The following is a 21,187-nucleotide window of genomic DNA, read 5'->3' as shown; positions in this document are numbered from 1 at the left end:
GAGGGTTAATGTCCAAAAGGTTTTTGCCTTTAAGTATTTGTTTTTTCTGTCAGTTCCTGCATTTTATTTTTAGACATCTGTATTAATAATGTCATTTTTCCTCCATCAGCTTCTGTAAAATTTTTGAGTATTACTCTTGATTATAAACCCAGTTTTAATTGCACTGTTTGTAGGTACATATATTCATTTTTAAGTCTTTTTGACTTCTTAAGTTAAGAGTAGTGTTCATTTACAACCACAACACTGTCATTAAGGACTTTATCATATTTTTGTGTCTGCTATTTAATTATGTTCCTCAGATTTGGTCCTCAGCTTCAAGATCTTTATTTCAACTCATCCTTGCAGTGGAATATCTGATCTCTCTCTCTCTCTTTTAGTATGGTTGGACTTCAGATTAAAATTGACATCTAATTTTCAAGAAAGGAATTATGTGAAAATTTGAAACTTTCATCTATCTTGGACTGTTGGAATGTGAGGAAGCTAAGATGGCTAATTGATTGCCTGAATGGTAGCAATGACCTGGCACACCCGATGCACCTAATAAATCCCTAAACAAACAAATAAACAAGCAAGCAATGACCCCTTTCTGTTGTGGAGGTTTATGCAGTGGAGAATACCAGTGTGGACTTATCAGGTTAGACCTTCAGCCACTATACATTAACATGAATCTAGAAAATGGATGACATTTTTCTTAAATCTTTGGCAACTCTTTTTAGTCAATTTGATGTATACCTGAATCAGTGGTGGCTGCAACTGGATCATTATCATCATATTGTGAGCTTATTTAGGACTGTGTAATTTCTTTTTCTGTGACATTTTGTGTATTTTTTATTTAGAAAAGGTTTTACTTTTGTAAACCTCTCTATAATAACATATCCGGCTTGCTTTTCTTCCCCTTTAGTTTAGGTAAAAAAAAAAAATATATATATATATATATATATATATATATACAGTATATATATGTATGGAAATGCAGTGTCACATCCTTTTGAGGACAATAAGGCAGTGGATTTGAAATCTCTTCTTGGTCTCTTAGTTCAGGAAAAGCGACTATGACAATTCTGTCAACTTGAAAGTCAATATGGACAAGGTAAATTGTGGAGTAACTTTAACACCACCATCATGAAAATCACAAATAGATATATAAAAATAAAAAAAAAGTTTCATTTCTTTGATAAATGAAGGTGTTATTTTATTAAAATACAATTAAAAAACCATTTAAGAAGTCATGACTTTTGGAGCTCTTTAACAAAAGCATATGCATGGGGAAAATGATGTATGCATCAAACTTGTTTCAAGCACTCCTCTGAAAAGCTGCATAGAAAATGGGAACCCTTGTGCCCTGAAACTATAAATAAAGACAATAATGCATGAAACTGAGCTTTCTGTTATGTTGAGCTGCAAAAGGCAAGGTCGGGTCAGGTATAAAATCCCGTAGCCAAGCCTAAAATTGTACAAAAAGTTTTTGGTATCATCATTATCAAAGACTGACATCACACAAAATGTGACAGTATTAAATGCAGTGGGCAGTTCATGTTGTAGAGTAGGTGGGAGGGCTTTTTGTTCATGCATTCAGGACACTAATTATCAGAATAGAGGGGAAAAAGAGAGTAAGATTGCAGTAAGATTAGTGATGTAATGATCTCTGAGAAGCACCTCTCAAAAAATTTTAAAAGAGTAAGATTCCTAGGAAGATGGGATGAATCCAGATATTATTAAGAATGAAAAAATAAGTGCAGCTTATGGCATCTAATGGTAAATGATCTTATCTTTAGATTTCTACTGAGATCATCACTCTATTCTTGGGTGATTCCTTTGGACTGGAGAACTGCAAATGTCTAACTCATTCATAAGGGAGAAATGTTAGAAATGAACAACTATAAACTGGTGAGGTTGACTTTTGTAATGGGTAAGATAATAGAATTGGTGATTAAGGATACAATACAGAAACATCTTGGTAGCAATGAAATCCTAAAGGGAGATTCATAGAATGGGTTTGTGAAGAGAAAGTCCTGCATGATAAGTATGATTAATTACAGCATTTAAATACAATGATGAAGTCATAGAGTACTTAAATGCTGTAAAACAATTTAAATATTGTGTATTTAGATTTTAGTAATCTTTTGATTTGGTTCCCAAAGAAAGACTACTATGAAAAGTGGAGCATACTCAGATTAATGAGAAGATCCTCAGGTGGATCAGGGGCTGGCCATGTGAAAACCCACATGGGTGGTTATTAATGGGCATTCTTCAGAGTGGACTAATGCAGCAACCAGGGTCCTTCATGGTTCAATGTTTGGTACTTCTTGTTTCTGTTATCAGTGATTTTTCTCAATGATATCGATTTAAGTTATACAGGGAAAACTGGCAATGTTTGCTGATGATTTAAAGATAGGTAGGATGGTTAACAATCTGAGCTAAACTATGATTTCAGAATGACTTAGATCAGTTACAGGTATGGTCTAACAGATGGAAACTGAAGTTTAATCCTGCTAAATGTAAGAGTTATGCATTTAGGGAATAGGAATCCTGTGGTAGCATGCACACTAGGAACAAGAATCAAAAGTGATTCATGATGAGAAATGTATGGGGTTACAATACCAGCAGATATGAAGTTTTCCTAGCAGAGTAAGCAGAAAGGCCTGGGTGTACCATTATTGATCAACAGGACCTTTGCCATTGTGGGGGGGGGGGGATATTATTATTCTTTTTATTAAAAAAAATGGTAAGATCTCATCTGGGGTAGTATTCAGATCTGGAGGCCTCACCTGAAAAAAAAAAAAAAAGGATTAGAATGTCTGGAGAGTTTCTAAAGAAGGGTAGCTAGTTTGGTTGGGAGTGTTAAGGGTGGCTCCTGTAAGGAATGTCTTAGAAGATGTTGGATTGCAGAGATTGGACTAGATACTTTAAAGGCAACCTGATAGAGGTGGTATTTTAAGGCCCTTAAAAGAATAAGCAGAATGAATGAAAGAGAGAGAGAAAGAGAGAGAGGTATTTTCATATTGGCAGGTGAAACAAGAATAAAGGGATATAAACATAAAATTTTGGGAAACAATAGAAGGGTAGATCTCATGAAGTTTGCCTTTAGGCAGTGTATTCTTGATTACTGGAATAAGTTTCCTCCTAAGGCAGTTGAAGAAGGAGCCTGACAAGTTTCAAGGTAGAAATGGACAAATTATGATTGACTTGGATTTTTTTTCCCTTTTTAGCTGATGCATAATAAATTTGTTCCTTGCATCTCTTGGCCTGATTAATCCACTCATAAATCAAATATAGAAATCAACATCTGAATAATCCTATGATTAATAATGCCATTAAAAAAATATAGCACAAGAAGGATACTGAGCTAGACAAATAAGGAGCTAGCTATAGTTTAATTAAGCAAGTAAAGATAGCATGAGGCAGTTAGGAGGGATTTAAAAGTTCTGAAACATATATCTTTTATATTTTTAAAAAACACTTAAACCACAAAAAATACAGCAAAATAATTAATGTTGTTGATAGGATTATAGGTAAGGCAAGGTGATATTTTGCTCCTATAAACCTCACCACTCCTATACCAAAACAAAAAATAAACATAAAAAATCTAAATAAAAAGAATCAAAGCAACACTCATCCCCAGTGGAGTGAATGAATGATACCGTGCCCGAAGAGAGCCACACCCACACCCTTAAGAATGAGCTCTACCAAAATAAAATACTAAGATCTGCCAGTGCCTGCATTGTATCCTAAAAGAAAACCATGAAGAAATAAAGAGCCCATAAGCATTATCATTTCAAGGGACAACAGCACTTGTGAACTCTGAAAAAAGAGTCATATTTCATCACTGATTGTTATCTTAGCAGACTATCAGTGAATATCCGAATATGCTGCAAACATTAAGAGAAATAACAAACCAAATATAAAATATGCTATGTAGAATAAATAAGGAAACATAACAAACAAAATGAAAATTTATACATCGACTCCTCCAATCCACAGATCCAAAAGAACATGCAAATATATATTTAATTATTTTTCCATATTTTTTCATGGATTTTAAGTGTTTTTTTTTTTTTTAAATTTAATCTGAAACAGTTTATCCACATTTTAATTCTTCATAATACATAGTTAATGACTTTTAATATTATCTGTAATAGCACCATAGAAATGGTTAGGCAAAGGCTCAGTGTAAAAATACCGAGTAAGGGAGCACAGAAATGGGACATTGATAATATAGATCTGCCAGTGCCTGCATTGTATCCAACACAATGCATGCAGTGAGCAGCAAGGACTATTAATACCTGACCAGAATTTGCTGTTGTATGGGTTACAATGCCATCAAACAGCACACCTGGAGCATAGCAGCACATCACAAAGTTTACCTAGTGATCCCCTTTAGGGGATTTCTCCTCCTACATTACCTAATGCTTTATCCCCCACCCTTCAGTAGCATCTAATGCAAATTCTACTCCTCCTTTTATGCTATGCTATTTACACTTTCCCATTCATACTACATCTAATTCAGTATGGGCCTTTTGGAGAGGACCCTCTTACTTTCTTCCCCCCCACCTCTAGCATTTGCCTTTTCCCCATGACAACAGTGATTATCACCTTTCTTTCTGCTTTGTTAAATTTTCTTATCTTTTTTCTCAAGGGATCATCATCATCATCATCATCATCAATCATTTTCAATCCACTGCAGGATGAAGGCCTCTCCAGCAACTTTCCAGTTCCTTCTGTTTTGAGCACTGGCCATCCATTTACTACCCACAAACTCATGAATTTCATCTATCCATCTCCGCCTTTGTCTTCCAGGTTTTCTTCTGCCCAAGACCATTTTAGTTCTTGTGTCCTGCCCAAGACCATTTTAGTTCTTTAATTTTGATAAGAATGTCCTTTACTTGAGTTTGCTGCCTAATCCACGAGTTTCTCTTCTTATCTAACAGTCTGATTCCTAATATAATTCGTTCCATTCTACGCTGTGTAGTTCTCAGCTTCTCTTCCATTCTTTTGGTGAGTGCACAAGTTTCACTTCCATAAGTCATGGTGGGGAGTATACATTGGTTCATTATTTTACATTTCAGACAAACTGGGATATTGCTCTTCAGTATGTGACTATATTTCCTGAATGCTATCCATCCAAAATTTATTCTTCTCTTGACTTTCAGCCATTTATCATTATTACAGCTAATAACTTGTCCCAGATAAGTATATGACTTCACCTTTTCAATTACTGCTCCTTCAATCATTATTTCCCTTTCTGTAGCATACTTGTTCATCATTATTTTTGTTTTAGCCATATTCATCTTTAGTCCAAAATCCTTACTAACTGTGCATAACTGATTAAGATTTTCCTCTAATTCTTTGGGATCGTGGCTTATGACCACAATGTCATCTGCAAATCGTAAGTGGTTTAAGTACTCGCCGTTCACATTGACTCCTTTCTGCGACCAGTCTAATCTTCTGAAAGCTTCCTCAAGGGCAGCAGTAAACAGCTTTGGAGATATTGTGTCTCCTTGTCGAACTCCTTTCTCGACTTTAAATTTGCTACTGTCTTTGTCTAGTCTAATAAAGGAGGTAGCATTCTCATATATTTTCTTCAAAATCATAATATATGGGGTATCTATGCCTTGTCTTTCCAGTGCCCGAAACATTGCCTTATGCTGTATGGAGTCAAAAGCCTTTTCATAATCCAAAAATGCCAGGCATAATGGTGTTTTATATTCATTTTCTTTCTCTATTAGCTGTGATATTACGTGAAGGTGATCCACAGTTGAGAATCCTGTCCTAAAGCCAGCTTGCTCTTTCGGTTAATTCTCATCAAGTATTCTTTCTAATCTGTTAGTAATGACCCTTGTGAACAACTTGTAGATGTGGGATAACAAGCTAATTGGTCTATAATTTCCAATTTCTGATTTATCTCCTTTCTTATGCAGCAAAACTATGATTGCATTATTCCACTGCTTAGGCGTCACACCTTTTCTAATGCACTTAGTGAAGAGCCTTGCCAGTTTTTGTGTTATGTCTCTTCCTCCCAATCTTAACAACTCTACAGTAACTTCTTCTTTCTCCGGGGCTTTCTGATTCTTCATTTTCTTCAATGCATGTTCTACCTCATCAGGAAGAATATCGGGTATGTCGTATGTGTTGCTACTTTGCAATCCATCTTCCCCACTGCTGGCATCATTCCCCTGCTCCTTGTATAATTCTCTATAGTAGTCTTCTGCTATTTGAATTATGCCTTCTCTGCTGTTTATAAGCACACCATCACTATTCTTCAGTTTCAGTATCATTTGTCTTTCTGTATTATTGCTCATGGCTGCTGATTTAAATCCTTTGTTTTCCCTTAATGCTTGTTCTACTTTTCTCGTGTTAAATCTTTTTATGTCCTCTCTGAGTCTCTTTCTAATGGCTTTGCATAACTCAGTATACTCAATTTTCTCCCTCTCATTGTTTTTCTTGGTTTTCATTTGTCGTCTTCGGTTCATCATGACAAGTTTTTCTTGACTAATTTTTTCTTCTTTGGATTTCTTTTTTCCTATAGGTTTTTTGGGCTTTATCACTTTTAGAAAGTTGTAATATTCCTCATCGATATCTTGGTCCTGAGCAGTCTGCAGAAGCTCAAACTTGTTCTTAAGTTCCAGTACATACTGCTTTTTCTTCTCTTCTGTTATCTGAAAGACCTTTGTATTATTTACTCGAGTCGGTTTTTTCCTTTCCTTTCCTACATCTGTATCAAGTGTACATCTTACCATTCTGTGATCACTTCCAACATTTACTTTATTCAGGACGGTAACATCATTCACAATATATCTTCTGTTAGTGAGGTTGAAGTCGATTTTATTAGTAGTTAATCCATTTGGACTCTTCCATGTCCACTTTCTGTTCACCCTTTTCTTGAAAAAAGTGTTCATTACTGACAGTCCTTGAGATTCTGCAAATTCCACAAGTCTTTCACCTCTTTCATTTCTTTCACCAATTCCAAAATTTCCTATAGTTCCCCTTTCTGCGCTGTTTTGTCTTTTTCCAACCTTAGCATCGAAGTCTCCCATAGTAATAGCGTAGTGGGTTTTCTGCTTATCTAGAAGACTCTCAATTTCGGTGTACATTTCTTCAACCTCTTCATCATCATGGCTCGATGTCGGTGCATAAATCATTATAATCTTTAGCTTGTACCTCTTAGAAATCTTGAGTATTAGTCTTGACACTCTTGGTGATGTACTTTTGAATTCCAAAATGTTGTTTTTAAAATCTTTATGGACCAGAAACCCAACTCCACCTTCACTCCTTTCACTGTTTCCATTGGTGTACAGCAGATTTCCACTTGATAAACTTATAAGTGATTCATTTCTTCTTCTTGTTTCAGCCAAACTGATGATATTCCAATTCACATTTTCTAATTCATTTTCCAGCTCTAATATCCTGTCTTTACCGATGAGTGATCTTGCATTATAACAGGCCAAGTTCAGTTTCCGTGCATGGCAGCCTGGTCGTACCCAGAGATTCTTAGCACCCTCTGCTTCCACTCTGATCTTCTCGCTGCCGTAAGAGGGAGAGTGAAAGCTGCTGGGGACTGAGGGCCATTTGTTTTGTTGTGCTGTCATATGCTGGAGGGTTTGGTCTTTTCCTCTTCACGCTGACCAGGCGTCTTGAAGAGAACCACTCTACACGTTCGTTGCCACTTAAGTGACGTAACAGGGCTTACCATCGAGAAGGTGTGCATGAGTGGATTTTAGGGAGGCAGGCCAACCGGACTTCTCCTAAATCTTCTGTAATAGAGAGATATTGGATCCATCAGTGTTTTAGGCTGAGTGTCTGATAACACACAGGATACCTGTTCCCCTCTAAGCCCCTCTCAAGGGATAGCCTCACATAACTCCAGGGTTGGAAGAAAGCCCAAAATAGAGATCTAATACAGTTTAAACTCTTTTTAAAATCCCAACATGTAATAACATCCTTATGTGGTTGGTCCTGACCAATTTCTCATTAACCTAATGCTATTTTACATTCAATATAATGACACTGAAAATAAAAGGATTTCTCTGTAATGACCATAAATTTCTACCTCTTAATCTGACTTTTTACTTTTTTATTACAATATTTGCATTTAAAAATGAGAGAATGCTTCAAATATATTGAAGTAATTGATGAGCTTGCAGCCTGACTGTGAAAAATCAATTGTTAAAATTTCCCACGCTCCTTCTTGCAGTGTGGTAAAGAAATGAACATTGGCTAGAAGTTAATTTCATTAGTTAGAGTGTATGTTTATTGATATGGCTCCAAGAAAGCAGATAGCTTTGCCAATCGCAGATAAAATTAAGGTTTTGCAAGCTATAGATAATGGTGTGCATTCTAAGGCTGAATCGGCAAACAGTTTGGCATTCCTAAGGGTACTCTGTTCACTATTCTTAAAGATTGGAAAAAGATTGAAGGTTTAGAGAAATCTGCTGCACCAGGTAGGATTCAAGCAGGAAAGCCGAAGTATCCAGATCTTGAAAAGGTACTTTTGGAATGGCTAATGATGATGCATGCAAAAAACGTTCCCATAGATGGTAGTCTTTTAAAATCTAAGGCTGATTCGTTTGTGCATCGAATGGATATTGAAGAATTTAAAAGTTCTGATGGATGGTTCCAGAAATTTAAGACTTGTCATGGTCTGTCTTTGGAAAAAAGTGTGAGGCAAAAGTTCAGCATTGGACTTGATTGATGCTACAAAGGAATGGAAGGAAAATTATATAAAAAATGTTTTGCTGGCATACAACCACAATGACATCTTCAATGCTGATGAAACTGGAGTCTTTTTTAAATTGCTACCGGATAAAAATTGCTGCTAGGAGAATAGTAATCTGTTGTTTCCCAATGAGTAAAATAAGCTTCTTCTTTTACTCATTGGGAAAGCCCAGAAGCCTCATGCATTAAAGGTTTGAAGACATTACCAACTATGTATCGAGCAAACCAAAAGTCATAGATGACATCACAAATCTACGAAGAATGGATCAGAGACTTAGATTGCAGAATGAGTGAGAAGACTAGAAAAATTTTGCTGTGTGGAAAATTGCATCCCTCATTGTCAAGTAAATGACCTATGTACAGTCACTGTCAAGTAAAATAAGGTAAAAGGTTAGGTAAAAGCAGCAGCCATTATCAATCCACTGCATGATGGAAACCTCCTGAACACTTCATGTTGAGGGGACCATAATCTGCCACGCTGGTTCAATGCAGGTTGGCAGATCGACTGTATTTAGCAGTCAGGGGCTGGAACCACGGTCTGCTTAAAGAGCATGTGCTACTGCACTCCTGCTCCTTACCACTCAGCTACTGTTGAGTACCTACCACCAAATATGATGTCAGTTCTTCAGCCATTTGATCAAGGTGTTATCCTGTGTTTTAAGAAAAACAACCAAAGAATGCTATGTATTAAACAAAATCGTGCTATGTCTTGAAAGCAAAATTCAGTGTGAAATCAACAATCCTGTAGACAATATATTTATGTGTTTCTGTATGGGATAAAGTTGATGAAAAAGCGATTGCCAACTGCTTCAGACATGCTGGATTTACCACCTTGAACGATGCAATGTGTGAATTTTTGCTTGCTTCTTCGTCTATTAATTGCAATGAACAATCCGATAATAGGGAAGAAATATTTGCGCGTCATCACCTAAACTTACAGGAAAACTTAAGCTTCAAAGATTATGCAGAAGTAGATGTGGGCATTGAATGTTTCAGGATATGTACAAATGAAGAGGAACTTATTGAAGACATAATGGAATCTTCTGAAGTTTGTAGTGATGAAGATGAGGAACATACTGTGGTTGAATAAGAAGTTTCAGTGAAAGATGCTCACCAAGGATTAGAACTTGTACATCGATTTTTTTCAAGCACAGTCTAACTGCAAAAGTGAAATAATTGTTGTTGTGCACCTTCATAATTCTCTTTTAAAACATGCTTTACCATTGAAATAGCATGTTTTGACAGATTATTTTAAAATATGAAACAATTTTCTTGTTAGATCTTGATAGGTACGTAGCTTATGTAGTTGTTGTTATTTGGTTTTTAGGAGCATTAGCAACTAAGGCCATATTGCTCCGGGGATATGTGGTCGTCATTCCCTGACCTTTCCGCATCCTCTGTAATTGGTGGCTGTGGGCTCGAACCCTGGTCTAATCGACAAGCATGTGCTACGTACTGCTGCTCGTGCCCACCAGGTGCATCCGTAGCCAGATGGGAAGGAGCAGCAGTGCATAGCACACACTTCTTGATTAGACCGGGGTTTGAGCCCATCACCACCAAATACGGAGCATGCGGAAAGGTCAGGGAATGACCACTGCACCGAGCAATATGGCCTTAGTTGAATGCTCCAAATAACAACAATCGTGCCCACCTGGCTACGGAGGCGCCAAGCTTATGTAGTGAAATTTACAATTTAATTGTAACCTTACTGCACTTTACAATCAATGCAAAATTTACAATCATAATTTTCTTGTTTAATACTCTAGTACATATTATAAATAAGATTATACTATATTGTATTGATGAACAATTCCACTAAAACACTACGTTAGTAACAAACACAATACTTAATTAAATGTAATGATAATTCAAAAGCATTTAAGCATTGTTTTTGTATAACATAGTTTTATAATGATTTCCTTCTAAAACTGTTTACTCCCGGAAAACTAAAATTTGAAAAGTTGACTCTTCTTTGGAAAATCAAAACTAGTATGCTGCCACAGAATTTTATATTAGTTAAAGATCACTGTGGTGTCTTGAAGGCTGAGAAATTTAGATTGCACATCACCCACTTGTTGAGATAGAGGTACTGATGATGACTTACACTGCTGGTTACGGTTCTATGAAGTGCTATTGTAATAGTGATATACACTGTGCTGCCACTTTATTAGATACACCTACCTAGTAGCGTGTTGAGCCTCCTTTAGCCTTCAAAACAGCCTGAATTCATCTAGGCATGGATTGAACAAGATGCTGAAAACATTGTGCAGGAATAGAGTACCATGCAGACATCAATGTGTCACGCAGTTCCTTGAGATTCGACAGAGGTATAGGCCTGCAGTGAACAGCCTTTCCAGCTCATCCCATAGATATTCAATAGAATTGAGACTGAGCGGGCCACTGCAGCAAAGAAACGTCATTGTCATGTTTCTGGAACTATTCCATAGTGATTCGAGCTTTGTGCACCGGTGCATTATCCTGCTGGAAGTAACCATCTGACTGAGGATAAACTGTCAACAATGGATGCACTTGGTCAGCAATGATGTTTAGGTACGATGTGGCATTTAGACGTGAATCTTGGCACACATTGGGTATCGATGGACCCAATGTGTGCCAAGAAAACATTCCCCACACCATAATACTGCCCCCACCACCACCTTGCACAGTAGTCGTCAGACATGGCGGGTCCATGGATTCATGTTATTTTTGCCAAATTCTGAGCCTTCCATCAACATGATGCACCAGGAATTTTGACTCGTCAGACCTAGCAACTGTTTTCCAATCCTCGATAGTCCAGTGCTGGTGTTGCTGTGCCCACAGGAGACATGCTCTCTTGTTCTTCATTGATAACAAAGGTATGCAATGTGGCCATTGGCTGTTGTAGCCCATTTGCGACTAAGCGTGACTAGTGGTCTGTTGCGATATTTTGTTCTACACACTTAAGGTTGTATTCTGACATGATGTGCGACATTGTGGCCCGTCTGTTTGCTTGCACAATTCTAGCCATCCTCCTCTGACCTCTCTCATCAACAAGCGATTTTCTTCCAGAGGAGTGTTGTTGAGAGGATGTTTTCTGTTCGTTGCACCATTCTTGACACACCCTTGAAACTGTGGAGCGTGAAAAGTTCAGGAGAACTGCCGTTTCAGAGATGCTTTGTCCAGCACATTTTGCACCTACTACCATGCCACTTTCAAAGTCCATTAGATAACTCCTTTTCCCGATTCTTGCTTGCAGTTTATACCCTTAACTGATACTAGAAAGGTTGTTCTGCTGCATTTATACTCACAACTGTAGTCATGTGACTTGCAACGTTGTGGGACAAACCATTTGTGTGCCCAACAGGGTTGTACCTAATAAAGTGGCAGCACAGTGTAGTTTTAATAGTAAAGTGCAAATACAGTAAAAATTTTAGCTATATAATGACTCTCGTTTCATCCTTTATATCTAAAAATATATTTTTCAAATATTAAACTTTGAGTATAAAATTCCCATTTATAATAATTCTTTTAAGGAAAGAAGTGGTCTATTTGATACCAAAACCAGTGCTTAATCTAAGGCAATTAACTCTGTCTCAGTGGACAGCAGCAGTTCAAGAGAAGTGGACCAATATGACAGCTCTCACACCTACTGAAGCTAAAGCCCAATTTCTTGGTATGTAAACTTTTTTAAGAAAAAAATATATACAGTGTAATTTTTGAATGGTAAAATGGATAGAATACAGTAAATTCCCATTATAATATTGCTTATAGCATTATCTCACTTTTAGTGCTCTTTTCTTCTAGTCCCATGACCAATCTTGTTGGGGGGAGAGGATCCTGCTTATAGTACTCTTTGAAGCCAATCCCTTCAAAAGTATTATAATTGGCATTTACTGTGTATTAATTGGTAACTATATTACTTCTGGAACAGTCTCCCATCCCCAGAGCTAATTGCCATAAAAATTTACATCTTATAATCAGTCAAAAATGGCTTTTTAATACATACCTGCAAAAGCTTTGGATTTCCTCCATAAAAAAAAATTGTAGGGTATTCAGGAATAATTTAGTCTGCATTATGTAATGCTTCAAAATGTACATTCTCACTTCCCTATTCTCCTCCAAGCAGTATTCAGCTAAAATTTGGTCTGCCACTTCTCTTACTTTGCCTTTTTTTTTTTTTTTTTTTTTTTTTTTTTCAGTTGACAATATCTTAAAATGGACTAGCATTAGATGTGTATTTACCTCCTCTGTTCAAGTTCTCAAATGATAGCCAACCTTTAATTTCTTTCCTATCTATGCTTAAAAAGTTAAATTAGTTTTGTCGTTTGCAAATCTGTATAATCAAAAATGTCTCTCTCTCTCTCTCTCTCTCTCTCTCTCTCTCTCTCTCTCTCTCTCTCTCTCTCTCTCTCTCTCTCTCTCTCTCTCTCTCCCCTCCACTCTGGGACACTGTTGCATGGCATATTCTCCCTTCCCAAAAAAAGAGAGAAACATTAGCCCTCTTTAATCCTTTTAAACAGTAGACTTAAATTCATTGACATAATGTCCCTAGTTTCTGCTTTTGCATTAAACCTAATTAACAGCCTTAATATTGATCCTACCCTTGTTCCTGATGATGCTAACTGTTCTGAACAAATTGTACAATGATATCTTATGAATGGTGATGTAATCTTATTTTAGCCTATTGACCTATTTGTCAACCTAAATACTGAATGTTTCTATTCTCTGTCTCTCACTTACTCAAAAAAAAGGTCTTAATGAATGTAAATATTGAGTTACCTGTTGTTTTTAATCCTGGTATAATTAATTTTATAATTGTTACTTTGTAAGCCCCACTGGCCTATTACCATCCAAGATGAGTAATATATATTTATTTATAACAGTTAAATATTGACGCCTTCGTAGCCAGGTGGGAAGGAGCAGCAGTGCGTAGTAGATGCTTCTTGATTAGACTGGGGTTTGAGCCCGTCACGACCAAATAGAGAGGATGTGGAAAGGTCAGGGAATGACCACTGCATATTCCCAGAGCAATATGACCTTAGTTGCTAATGCTCCTAAAAAAAAAAAAAAAAAAAAAAGTTAACTATTCTGTAACTTAATGAAAAATACAGAATGTGACACTCAGAACATTTTTTTTTTTTTTGTGTGTGTTCCTTGGTTATATGTAAATTTGCAAATTCTAAGAATGATCTTGGCAATTATAGGCTTGTAACTCTGACTTCTGTGGCAAGTAAAATTTCAAAATGAACCACAGGTTCACCTCAATAGTAATGATATTATAAAAGAATCATAATATGGATTTTGGTAAAGAAAAATCTTCTCTGAATAGTCTGGTGGAGTATTATGTGTTAGCCACAAAAGATTGGATTTGAATTTTACTAATGCAAAGGCAACTAAGGCTATGGTGTGCTACCACAAAGGAACTGGATGCAAAGACTCCATTATGTAATAATAAATTAGTGGAACACTGATTAGGCAGAAAAATAATAAGTAGCCTTAATAGTTAAATGTAAACTAAATATAACAGACATTGATAAAAATAAAAGAATAAACTAAAATAAATAAAGAGTAAACTAAATAAACACAGAGTAGCTTTTGGAACTGTATGTGTTTTTTTCAAACTCACTAATAGTAGCTCATATATATAGAAAGACAGAAATTTAGCCATGTGGTACATCATAGTCAAAAGAGAAGAAATAATGGAGAAGGAAAAAATAGAAATATGTGAAAGCAAAGAGAAAGAAAATGGGGGGGGGGGGGGCTAGGGAAAGGAGATCAGCTTGTGCTCTGAGAATAAATAGACAATGTTTCATAAATGATGTACCAGCAATCATTATTATGCAAAATAATTAATTCCATAATGAGGTTTGCTTATTACGATTAGATTTGGGACCCAGTTAAATATTTTTAATTGGTCTCAGTGCTAATCCCAATGCATTTTAATGCTAAACATTAAAAATATGAAGAGCTCCAAACCAAGAGTGAATCTGGTAATTTCAGGCATGGGCAACTATTTCAACTTTGTAAGAATGTTTTGCTGCTCACATTAACAATACTCTGAGAAGGCAGAGTGAGTGAAGTTAACATTAGTCTTTAATAGCTGCCTCATGTTTGAATACACGGCTCAGGCTTCCTATAAGATTTCCTAGTATAACTGAATTCTAGTTTGGGCATCACACAAGTAAATTAGCTCACTGTGCATAAATAATGGGATGAGGTCTTAACTTGTGTGAAAATGGGCTTGAGCCTCCTGGAAGGAGGCTCAACACACTGAATAGGTTGGTTATGCAGCATCATGGTGGGACACCCAGGCAATTCTGGGTAACAGCTTATCATCAAAGATGTAATGGTGCATCTTTCTCATACAGGTTGATGAGAAAGATGAGATGTTACAACGAATTCAGAGATGCAGAAAGACACACTGGTATTGTGACCTAACAGTACTCTTTTGTAATAGTAAGAAGTCAAGGGCACAGGGTCTCCCCACCTTACCAGCCCTTGTGGTTTCTGGAAGTCGTATATGGGGTGCAATCATGCTCGCCTCAACAAGGCATGAATGGTACCCTATAAATGGCAGCAAGCATGAGTTAAGTTGCAGTTTGTAAACTGACCCATGCACATTTGTTTCATATAAACTGACATTTGTAAGCATAAGTCAGACATGTTTCATTGTAAACTGTATGCAATCTGTATTTTATTTTATAGATTTCATTAATACTTTATTTTTATTTTATCATTTTGAACTATAAGCAAATTCAATAGTTAAAAATATTCAAAATTAATAGTTCAGTAGGACAGGAGGTAGGGATGCAGGGGTTATGTGCTTAGTTCAGAAGCACATAAAATCAAAGGCACTTCAAAGTTAGCATTAGTAGAGGAATACAATACAAGAAAGCAAGCTTATGCAGCATCAGCCAAAAAAAAAAAAAAAAAACCCCTCTCATTTCATCCCTCCATTCATTCCAAATGCCTGTCTAGCTCAGCCTTAAATTTATTTAGGCTATCAACAACAAAAGATGGAAGTCTGTTCCACCCATCAACTACCTGCTGGCTAAAGGCAAATTTCCGCATGTCTATTCTACAAGTCTTTCCTCAATTTGAATCTGTGCCCCCTCAGGTTCTTAATCTGAGCAAGAGGAAGGATCCCATCAGCATTCAGCTTGCTCAACCCATTTAAGGCTTTATACACCTCAATCAGATCACCTTGCAGGTGCCTACTCTCCAGGTGCTGCAATTTGCAGAACTTAAGCCTCTCTTGGTAAGAGCACCCCTTTGATCCCCTCACCAATCTTGTTGCCCTTCTTTGTACTCATTCTAGCAATGCTACATCCTTCCTAAAATGTGGCCTCCAGACCTGTACACAGTACTCTAGGTGTGGCCTGACCATTGCCTTGTATAACGGAATAATCACTTCCCTGTCCCTGCTAACAAAATTCCTATATATCATTGACAAGATCCCTCTGCACTGCTCAGCAAACTTCATATTTGACTGCACAATTATCCAAGTCTTTTCCACTTCTCTGAGTGTAGTACCACACAGTTGGTACGTTTCTTTTCGGTTATTGTTACCCATATGCAGTACTTTGCATTTGTTAATGTTAAACTTCAGCTACCACTTTTCAGCCCATTTGCCCAACTACCCCAGGGGCTCACATCTGGTGAGTGTGGGCTTGGCACACCCAGGGTCCTGAGCTGGATATCATCATTCTTCTCTTTCTTGGTGATTCCCTTCTACTTCTCTCTCTCTCTCTCTCTCTCAGGGTAACTCGGAAATTTTTTTTAACTGGTGCAGCATAAGCCTCAGGCTTCCTTGCACTATATGGCTAGTAATAATAATAACAACTTATCTAGATCCAGTTGGAATAGCATACTGTCTTTACTGTTGTTAACAACCCTTCCAACTTTTGTATCATCTGCAAACTTGAACATTAAACCTGATATACCTTCATCAATATCATTGATAAATATACAAAACAACAATGGGGCCCAGCATCAAACCCTGGGGAACTCCACTAATAACATTAGACCACGAAGAGCAGTGTCCATTGATTACCACTCTCTGTCATCTTCCCCCTCTCAAAAATCCCTTTATCCATTGTAGCAACTTACCTTTAATGCCATACCTCTCCAATTTGTACAGCAGTCTTCCAAGTGCAAGTTGAGTCAGTTTGGTGTGACATAAGCACTGGGAAAATAAAAATGAGAATAAGAGTGTGTGTTATAGGCTGAACAACTGTGATGAGTATAGTGAACAACTGCACAGAGAAATAGAGTGGGCCAGTAAACCAGATGTCTTGTAATGGGGGATTTTAACTTTCCAGATATTGACTGGAACTTGTGGGTTGGTCACTCACATATTAGCAAGACTTTTGTGGATTTATTGGATGACTGGTTTTAACAATTACATGTTAGAGAGGCAACAAGAGAGAGCAGTACTCTTGATCTGATTATCAGCAGGTGATTCTTCATGCATTAATAATCTGCAGAAAAAAAGAGCTAGTAGGTGGCAGTGATAACAGTGTATTGATTTAGGCTTCACTTAAAGATGAAACTGTCATAAAGGTTACGAAGAACGGTTATTGCTTTCGTAAACAAGATTACTACAGTGGGACCAACTAGCAGAGATAAGGAGGTGATTATCCCCTTGTATAAGGCAATGGTCAGGCCACACCTTGAGTACTGTATACAGGTCTGGAGGCCTCATTTTAAGAAGGATGTAGAGCTGTTGGAACGAGTACAGAGAAGGGCAACAAAATTAGTGAATGGAACAAAGGGTTGCTTTTACGAAGAAAGGCTTAAGTTTTGCAAATTACAGTGTCTGGAGACTAGGCACCTGCGCGGTGATCTGATTGAGGTGTATAAAGCCTTGAATGGTTTGAGCATGCTCAATGCTGATGGGATTTTTCCTCTTGCTCAGAAGCTACCTGAGAGGGCATAAATTCAAATTGAGGAAAGACAGATGTAGGATAGATGTGTGGAAGTTTGCCTTTAGCCAGCTGGTAGTTGGTTGGTGGGACAGACTTCCATCCTTTGTTGCGGAAGTTGATAGCCTAAATAAATTTAAGGCTGGACTGGACAGGTATTTGGAATGAACGGAGGAGTGAAAGTGGAAATTTTTTTTTTTTTTTTTTTTCCTTGGCTGATGCAGCATAAGCTTGCTGGCATCATGTGCCTCTACTAATGCTAACTAATGTTTTTACCAACAACAACAACTTCTAATTGGGAAGCATTTAGGGAAATAATCATAGGAGCTATAGGCTTTTCACACTAACTAAGAAATACAGTTCAAAGCTTATACCTAAATGGATGTCAGCTGAACTATTGAGACATGTGGCAGAGAAGAAAAATGCATGGGATCCATATAAATTATCAGGTGATACAGAAGCGTATGGTAGATATAAACTAGTCTGAAATCAAGCCAAAAGGATCTAAGGCAAGCCACGGTAGATTATGAGAAGCCTCTGGCAAAAAATACCAAGAAAAGTGGCAAAGACTGTTTTAGTAGAAGGAAGGGCTGAATCATGTTGATCCACTTGAGGTCAATGGCTTAACTGTAATTGTTCCTGCTCAGGTTGCTGGCAGGCTGAATAGGTATTTTATATCTATATTCACACATGAGGAATTCTTTAGGAAGGTTGATGCCAGAAGTATATCAAACTCTAACAGGGAGCTAAATAATTTTGTGGTAACTGTGAGGAAAGTGGAAGAGAAATTGCACATGGGGTGGATGGAATTTGTTCAACTATACTAAGAGAGGGAAGAGCAAAGGAGGTAAGCAAACCCTTAGCGCCATAATTATGAGAGCATTTTTGGATTCAGGGGAAGTCCTGTGAACTGGAAATGTGCAAATGTATCCTCAGTTAACAAAGTGGGATTAGCATTAGCAGTTAGCAGAGGCATATGATGCAAGAAAGCAAGCTTATGCAGCATCAGCCAAAAAAAAAAAAATAAATAAAATAAATAAATAAATAACAACTTCCACAACAAGGGATGGAAGTCTGTTCCACCAACTAACTACCCGCTGGCTAAAGGCAAATTTCCACACACCTATCCTACATCTGTCTTTCCTCAATTTGAATTTATGCCCTCTCAGGTGATTATTCTGAGCAAGAGGAAGAATCCCATCGGCATTGAGCATGCTCAAACCATTCAAGGCTTTATACACCTCTATCAGATCACCTCGCCGGTGCCTAGTCTCCAGACACTGTAATTTGCAAAACTTAAGCCTTTCTTCGTAAGAACAACCCTTTGTTCCATTCACTAATCTTGTTGACCTTCTCTGTACTCATTCCAGTAGCTATACATCCTTCTTGAAATGAGGCCTCCAGGCCTGTATATAGTACTGAAGGTGTGGCCTGACCATTGCCTTATACAACGGAATAATCACCTCCTTATCCCTGATAGAAAAATTCCTGTATATCATTGATAAGACACCATGAGCTACTCTTGCAGCCCATCTGCACTGCTCAGAGAATTTCATATCTGCCTCCACAATTACCCCCGGGTCCTTTTCATTCTCTACCACTGTCAGTGTAGTACCACAGAATTGATACGTTTCTTGGGGTTACTGTTTCCCATATGTAGTACTTTACATTTGTCAATGTTAAACATTTGCCACCTCTCAGCCCATCTGCTCAACCGTTCCAGATCCTGTTGCAGCAGCATAGTGTCAGTAGTGTCCTTAACAACCCTGCCAACCTTTGTATCATCTGCGAACTTGGGCAGTAAGCTTGATATACCATCATCAATATCATTTATAAATACAGAAAACAACAATGGACCCAACACTGAACCCTGAGGCACTCCACTAATAACATTAGTCCACGTTGAGCAGTGTCCATTGATTACCACTCTCTGTCTTCTCTCTCTCAACCATCCCTTTATTCATTGAAGCAATTTGCCTACAATGCCACACTGCACCAATTTGTGCATCAGTCTTTCATGTGCAACAGTATCAAAAGCCTTTCTAAGATCTAAATATATAATATCAAAGTTATTCCCTGCATCCAGTTCTTTTGCGACTGCATCATAGTATCCAATAAAAGGATGACATGAGTAATGACAGACCTGTTAGCTTAACTTCTGTTCTGGGGAAAATACTGGAGCTACTGGTTAAAGAAATAATGCAGGACCATCTAGACAGGAGTGCAGTTTTTTTTTTTTTTTTTTACTAGTTGTTGGCACATTGACTTCTGTGGCCATAATGCACCTCCCAAAGTTTTTGCATTTTACTCTGATCCAAGCCCGAGGCAGGATTTGAACCTGCAACCTTTGGGTTGCCAGGCAGGCACTTTACCCACCTGGCTAGCCTGGTCGGCCAGGAGTGCAGTTTATACTTCACTCACAGCATGGGTTTGTTAAGGAGAGATCTTGTTTGACCAATTTGATTAGGTACTATAATAAAGTGACAAAGAAACTGGATGCAAAAAATTATTTTGATTTAATAGAATGGATTTTAGGAAAGCTTTTGATAATATTGCACATAAAATACTTCTGTACAAATTGGAGTAGTGTAGCATTAATGGAAAGTTACTTCTATAGATAAAGGGATGGGTGTATGGGAGAAGACAGAGTGGTTATTAATGGATAATGCATTAGTGGAGTTTCATAGGGTTCAGTGCTGAGCCCATTGTTATTTTCTGTATTTATTAATGATATTGATGTGTTGTGTTATATCAGACTTAATATCTAAGTTTGCAGAAGGTACAAAAGTTGGCAGGATGGTTAGTGGCAGTAATGAAATTATGCTGCTGTAACAAGATCTAGAAAAATTAGGCAGATGAGCTGAAAAATGCAATTGAAACAAACCCATGGCATAACATTGCCAAATGCAAGGTTCTGTATATAAGTAGCAGTAATCCCAGAGTAACATATCAACTGGGTGGTACTGCTCTCAGGGTAGTGGAAAATGAAAATGACTGGGCAAAATTGTGCAGTGGGATATTGTACTCTGTGTAGAACAGACTGCTGCCAGGACTGCTCATGGGGTTTTGTCTATGATATACAGGATTTTTGTTAGCAGATATAAGGCAGTGATTATCCCATTGCCCATTGTATAAGGAAATGGTCAGGCCACATCTTGCATACAAGTTTGAAGGCTTTATTTTAGGAAGGATGTAGAGCTGCTGGAATGGGTATAAAGAAGGGCAATGAGGTTTTTGAGGGGAACAAAGGGGGGGGCTGTTACCAACAAAGGCTAATTCTGCAAATTTCAGCATCTGGAGACTAGCTGAGGTACTTAAGGCTTTGAATGGCTTGAGCAAACTCGTTGCTAATGGGATTCTTCCTCTTGCTGAGACTATGCACACGAGGGCACATAAATTCAAATTGAGGATGGTTGCAGAATAGATGTGTGGGAGTTTGCCATTAGCCAATGGGTGTTTGATTGCTGGAACAGCTTTCCATCCATTGTTGTGGAAGTGAATAGTTTGAATAAATTCAAGGAAGAACTAGGCAACCTATTGGAGGGGATGGTTTGGTGAAATGGATTTATATA

The 21,187-nt window shown here is 37.6% G+C and overlaps 1 protein-coding gene across 1 annotated transcript in view; it reads left to right on the top strand.

Moving 5' to 3' along the window:
- LOC150076424 (unconventional myosin-XV-like) overlaps positions 1 to 21,187 on the top strand; it is a 163,604-nt gene that overhangs the window by 108,688 nt on the left and 33,729 nt on the right. The window contains exon 12 of the mRNA XM_090387355.1: positions 12,225 to 12,364. Within this exon, the coding sequence (XP_090243481.1) occupies positions 12,225 to 12,364 (140 nt within the window). The remainder of the gene's footprint in view (positions 1 to 12,224; positions 12,365 to 21,187) is intronic.

Source organism: Mastigoproctus giganteus, chromosome 13, assembly GCF_048544385.1.
Source record: "Mastigoproctus giganteus isolate SK-2022 chromosome 13, ASM4854438v1, whole genome shotgun sequence".
NCBI classification, from domain to species: domain Eukaryota; kingdom Metazoa; phylum Arthropoda; class Arachnida; order Uropygi; family Thelyphonidae; genus Mastigoproctus; species Mastigoproctus giganteus.
The sequence above is the reverse complement of the archived record's forward strand: the minus strand, read 5'-3'. Positions and strand labels throughout refer to the sequence as shown.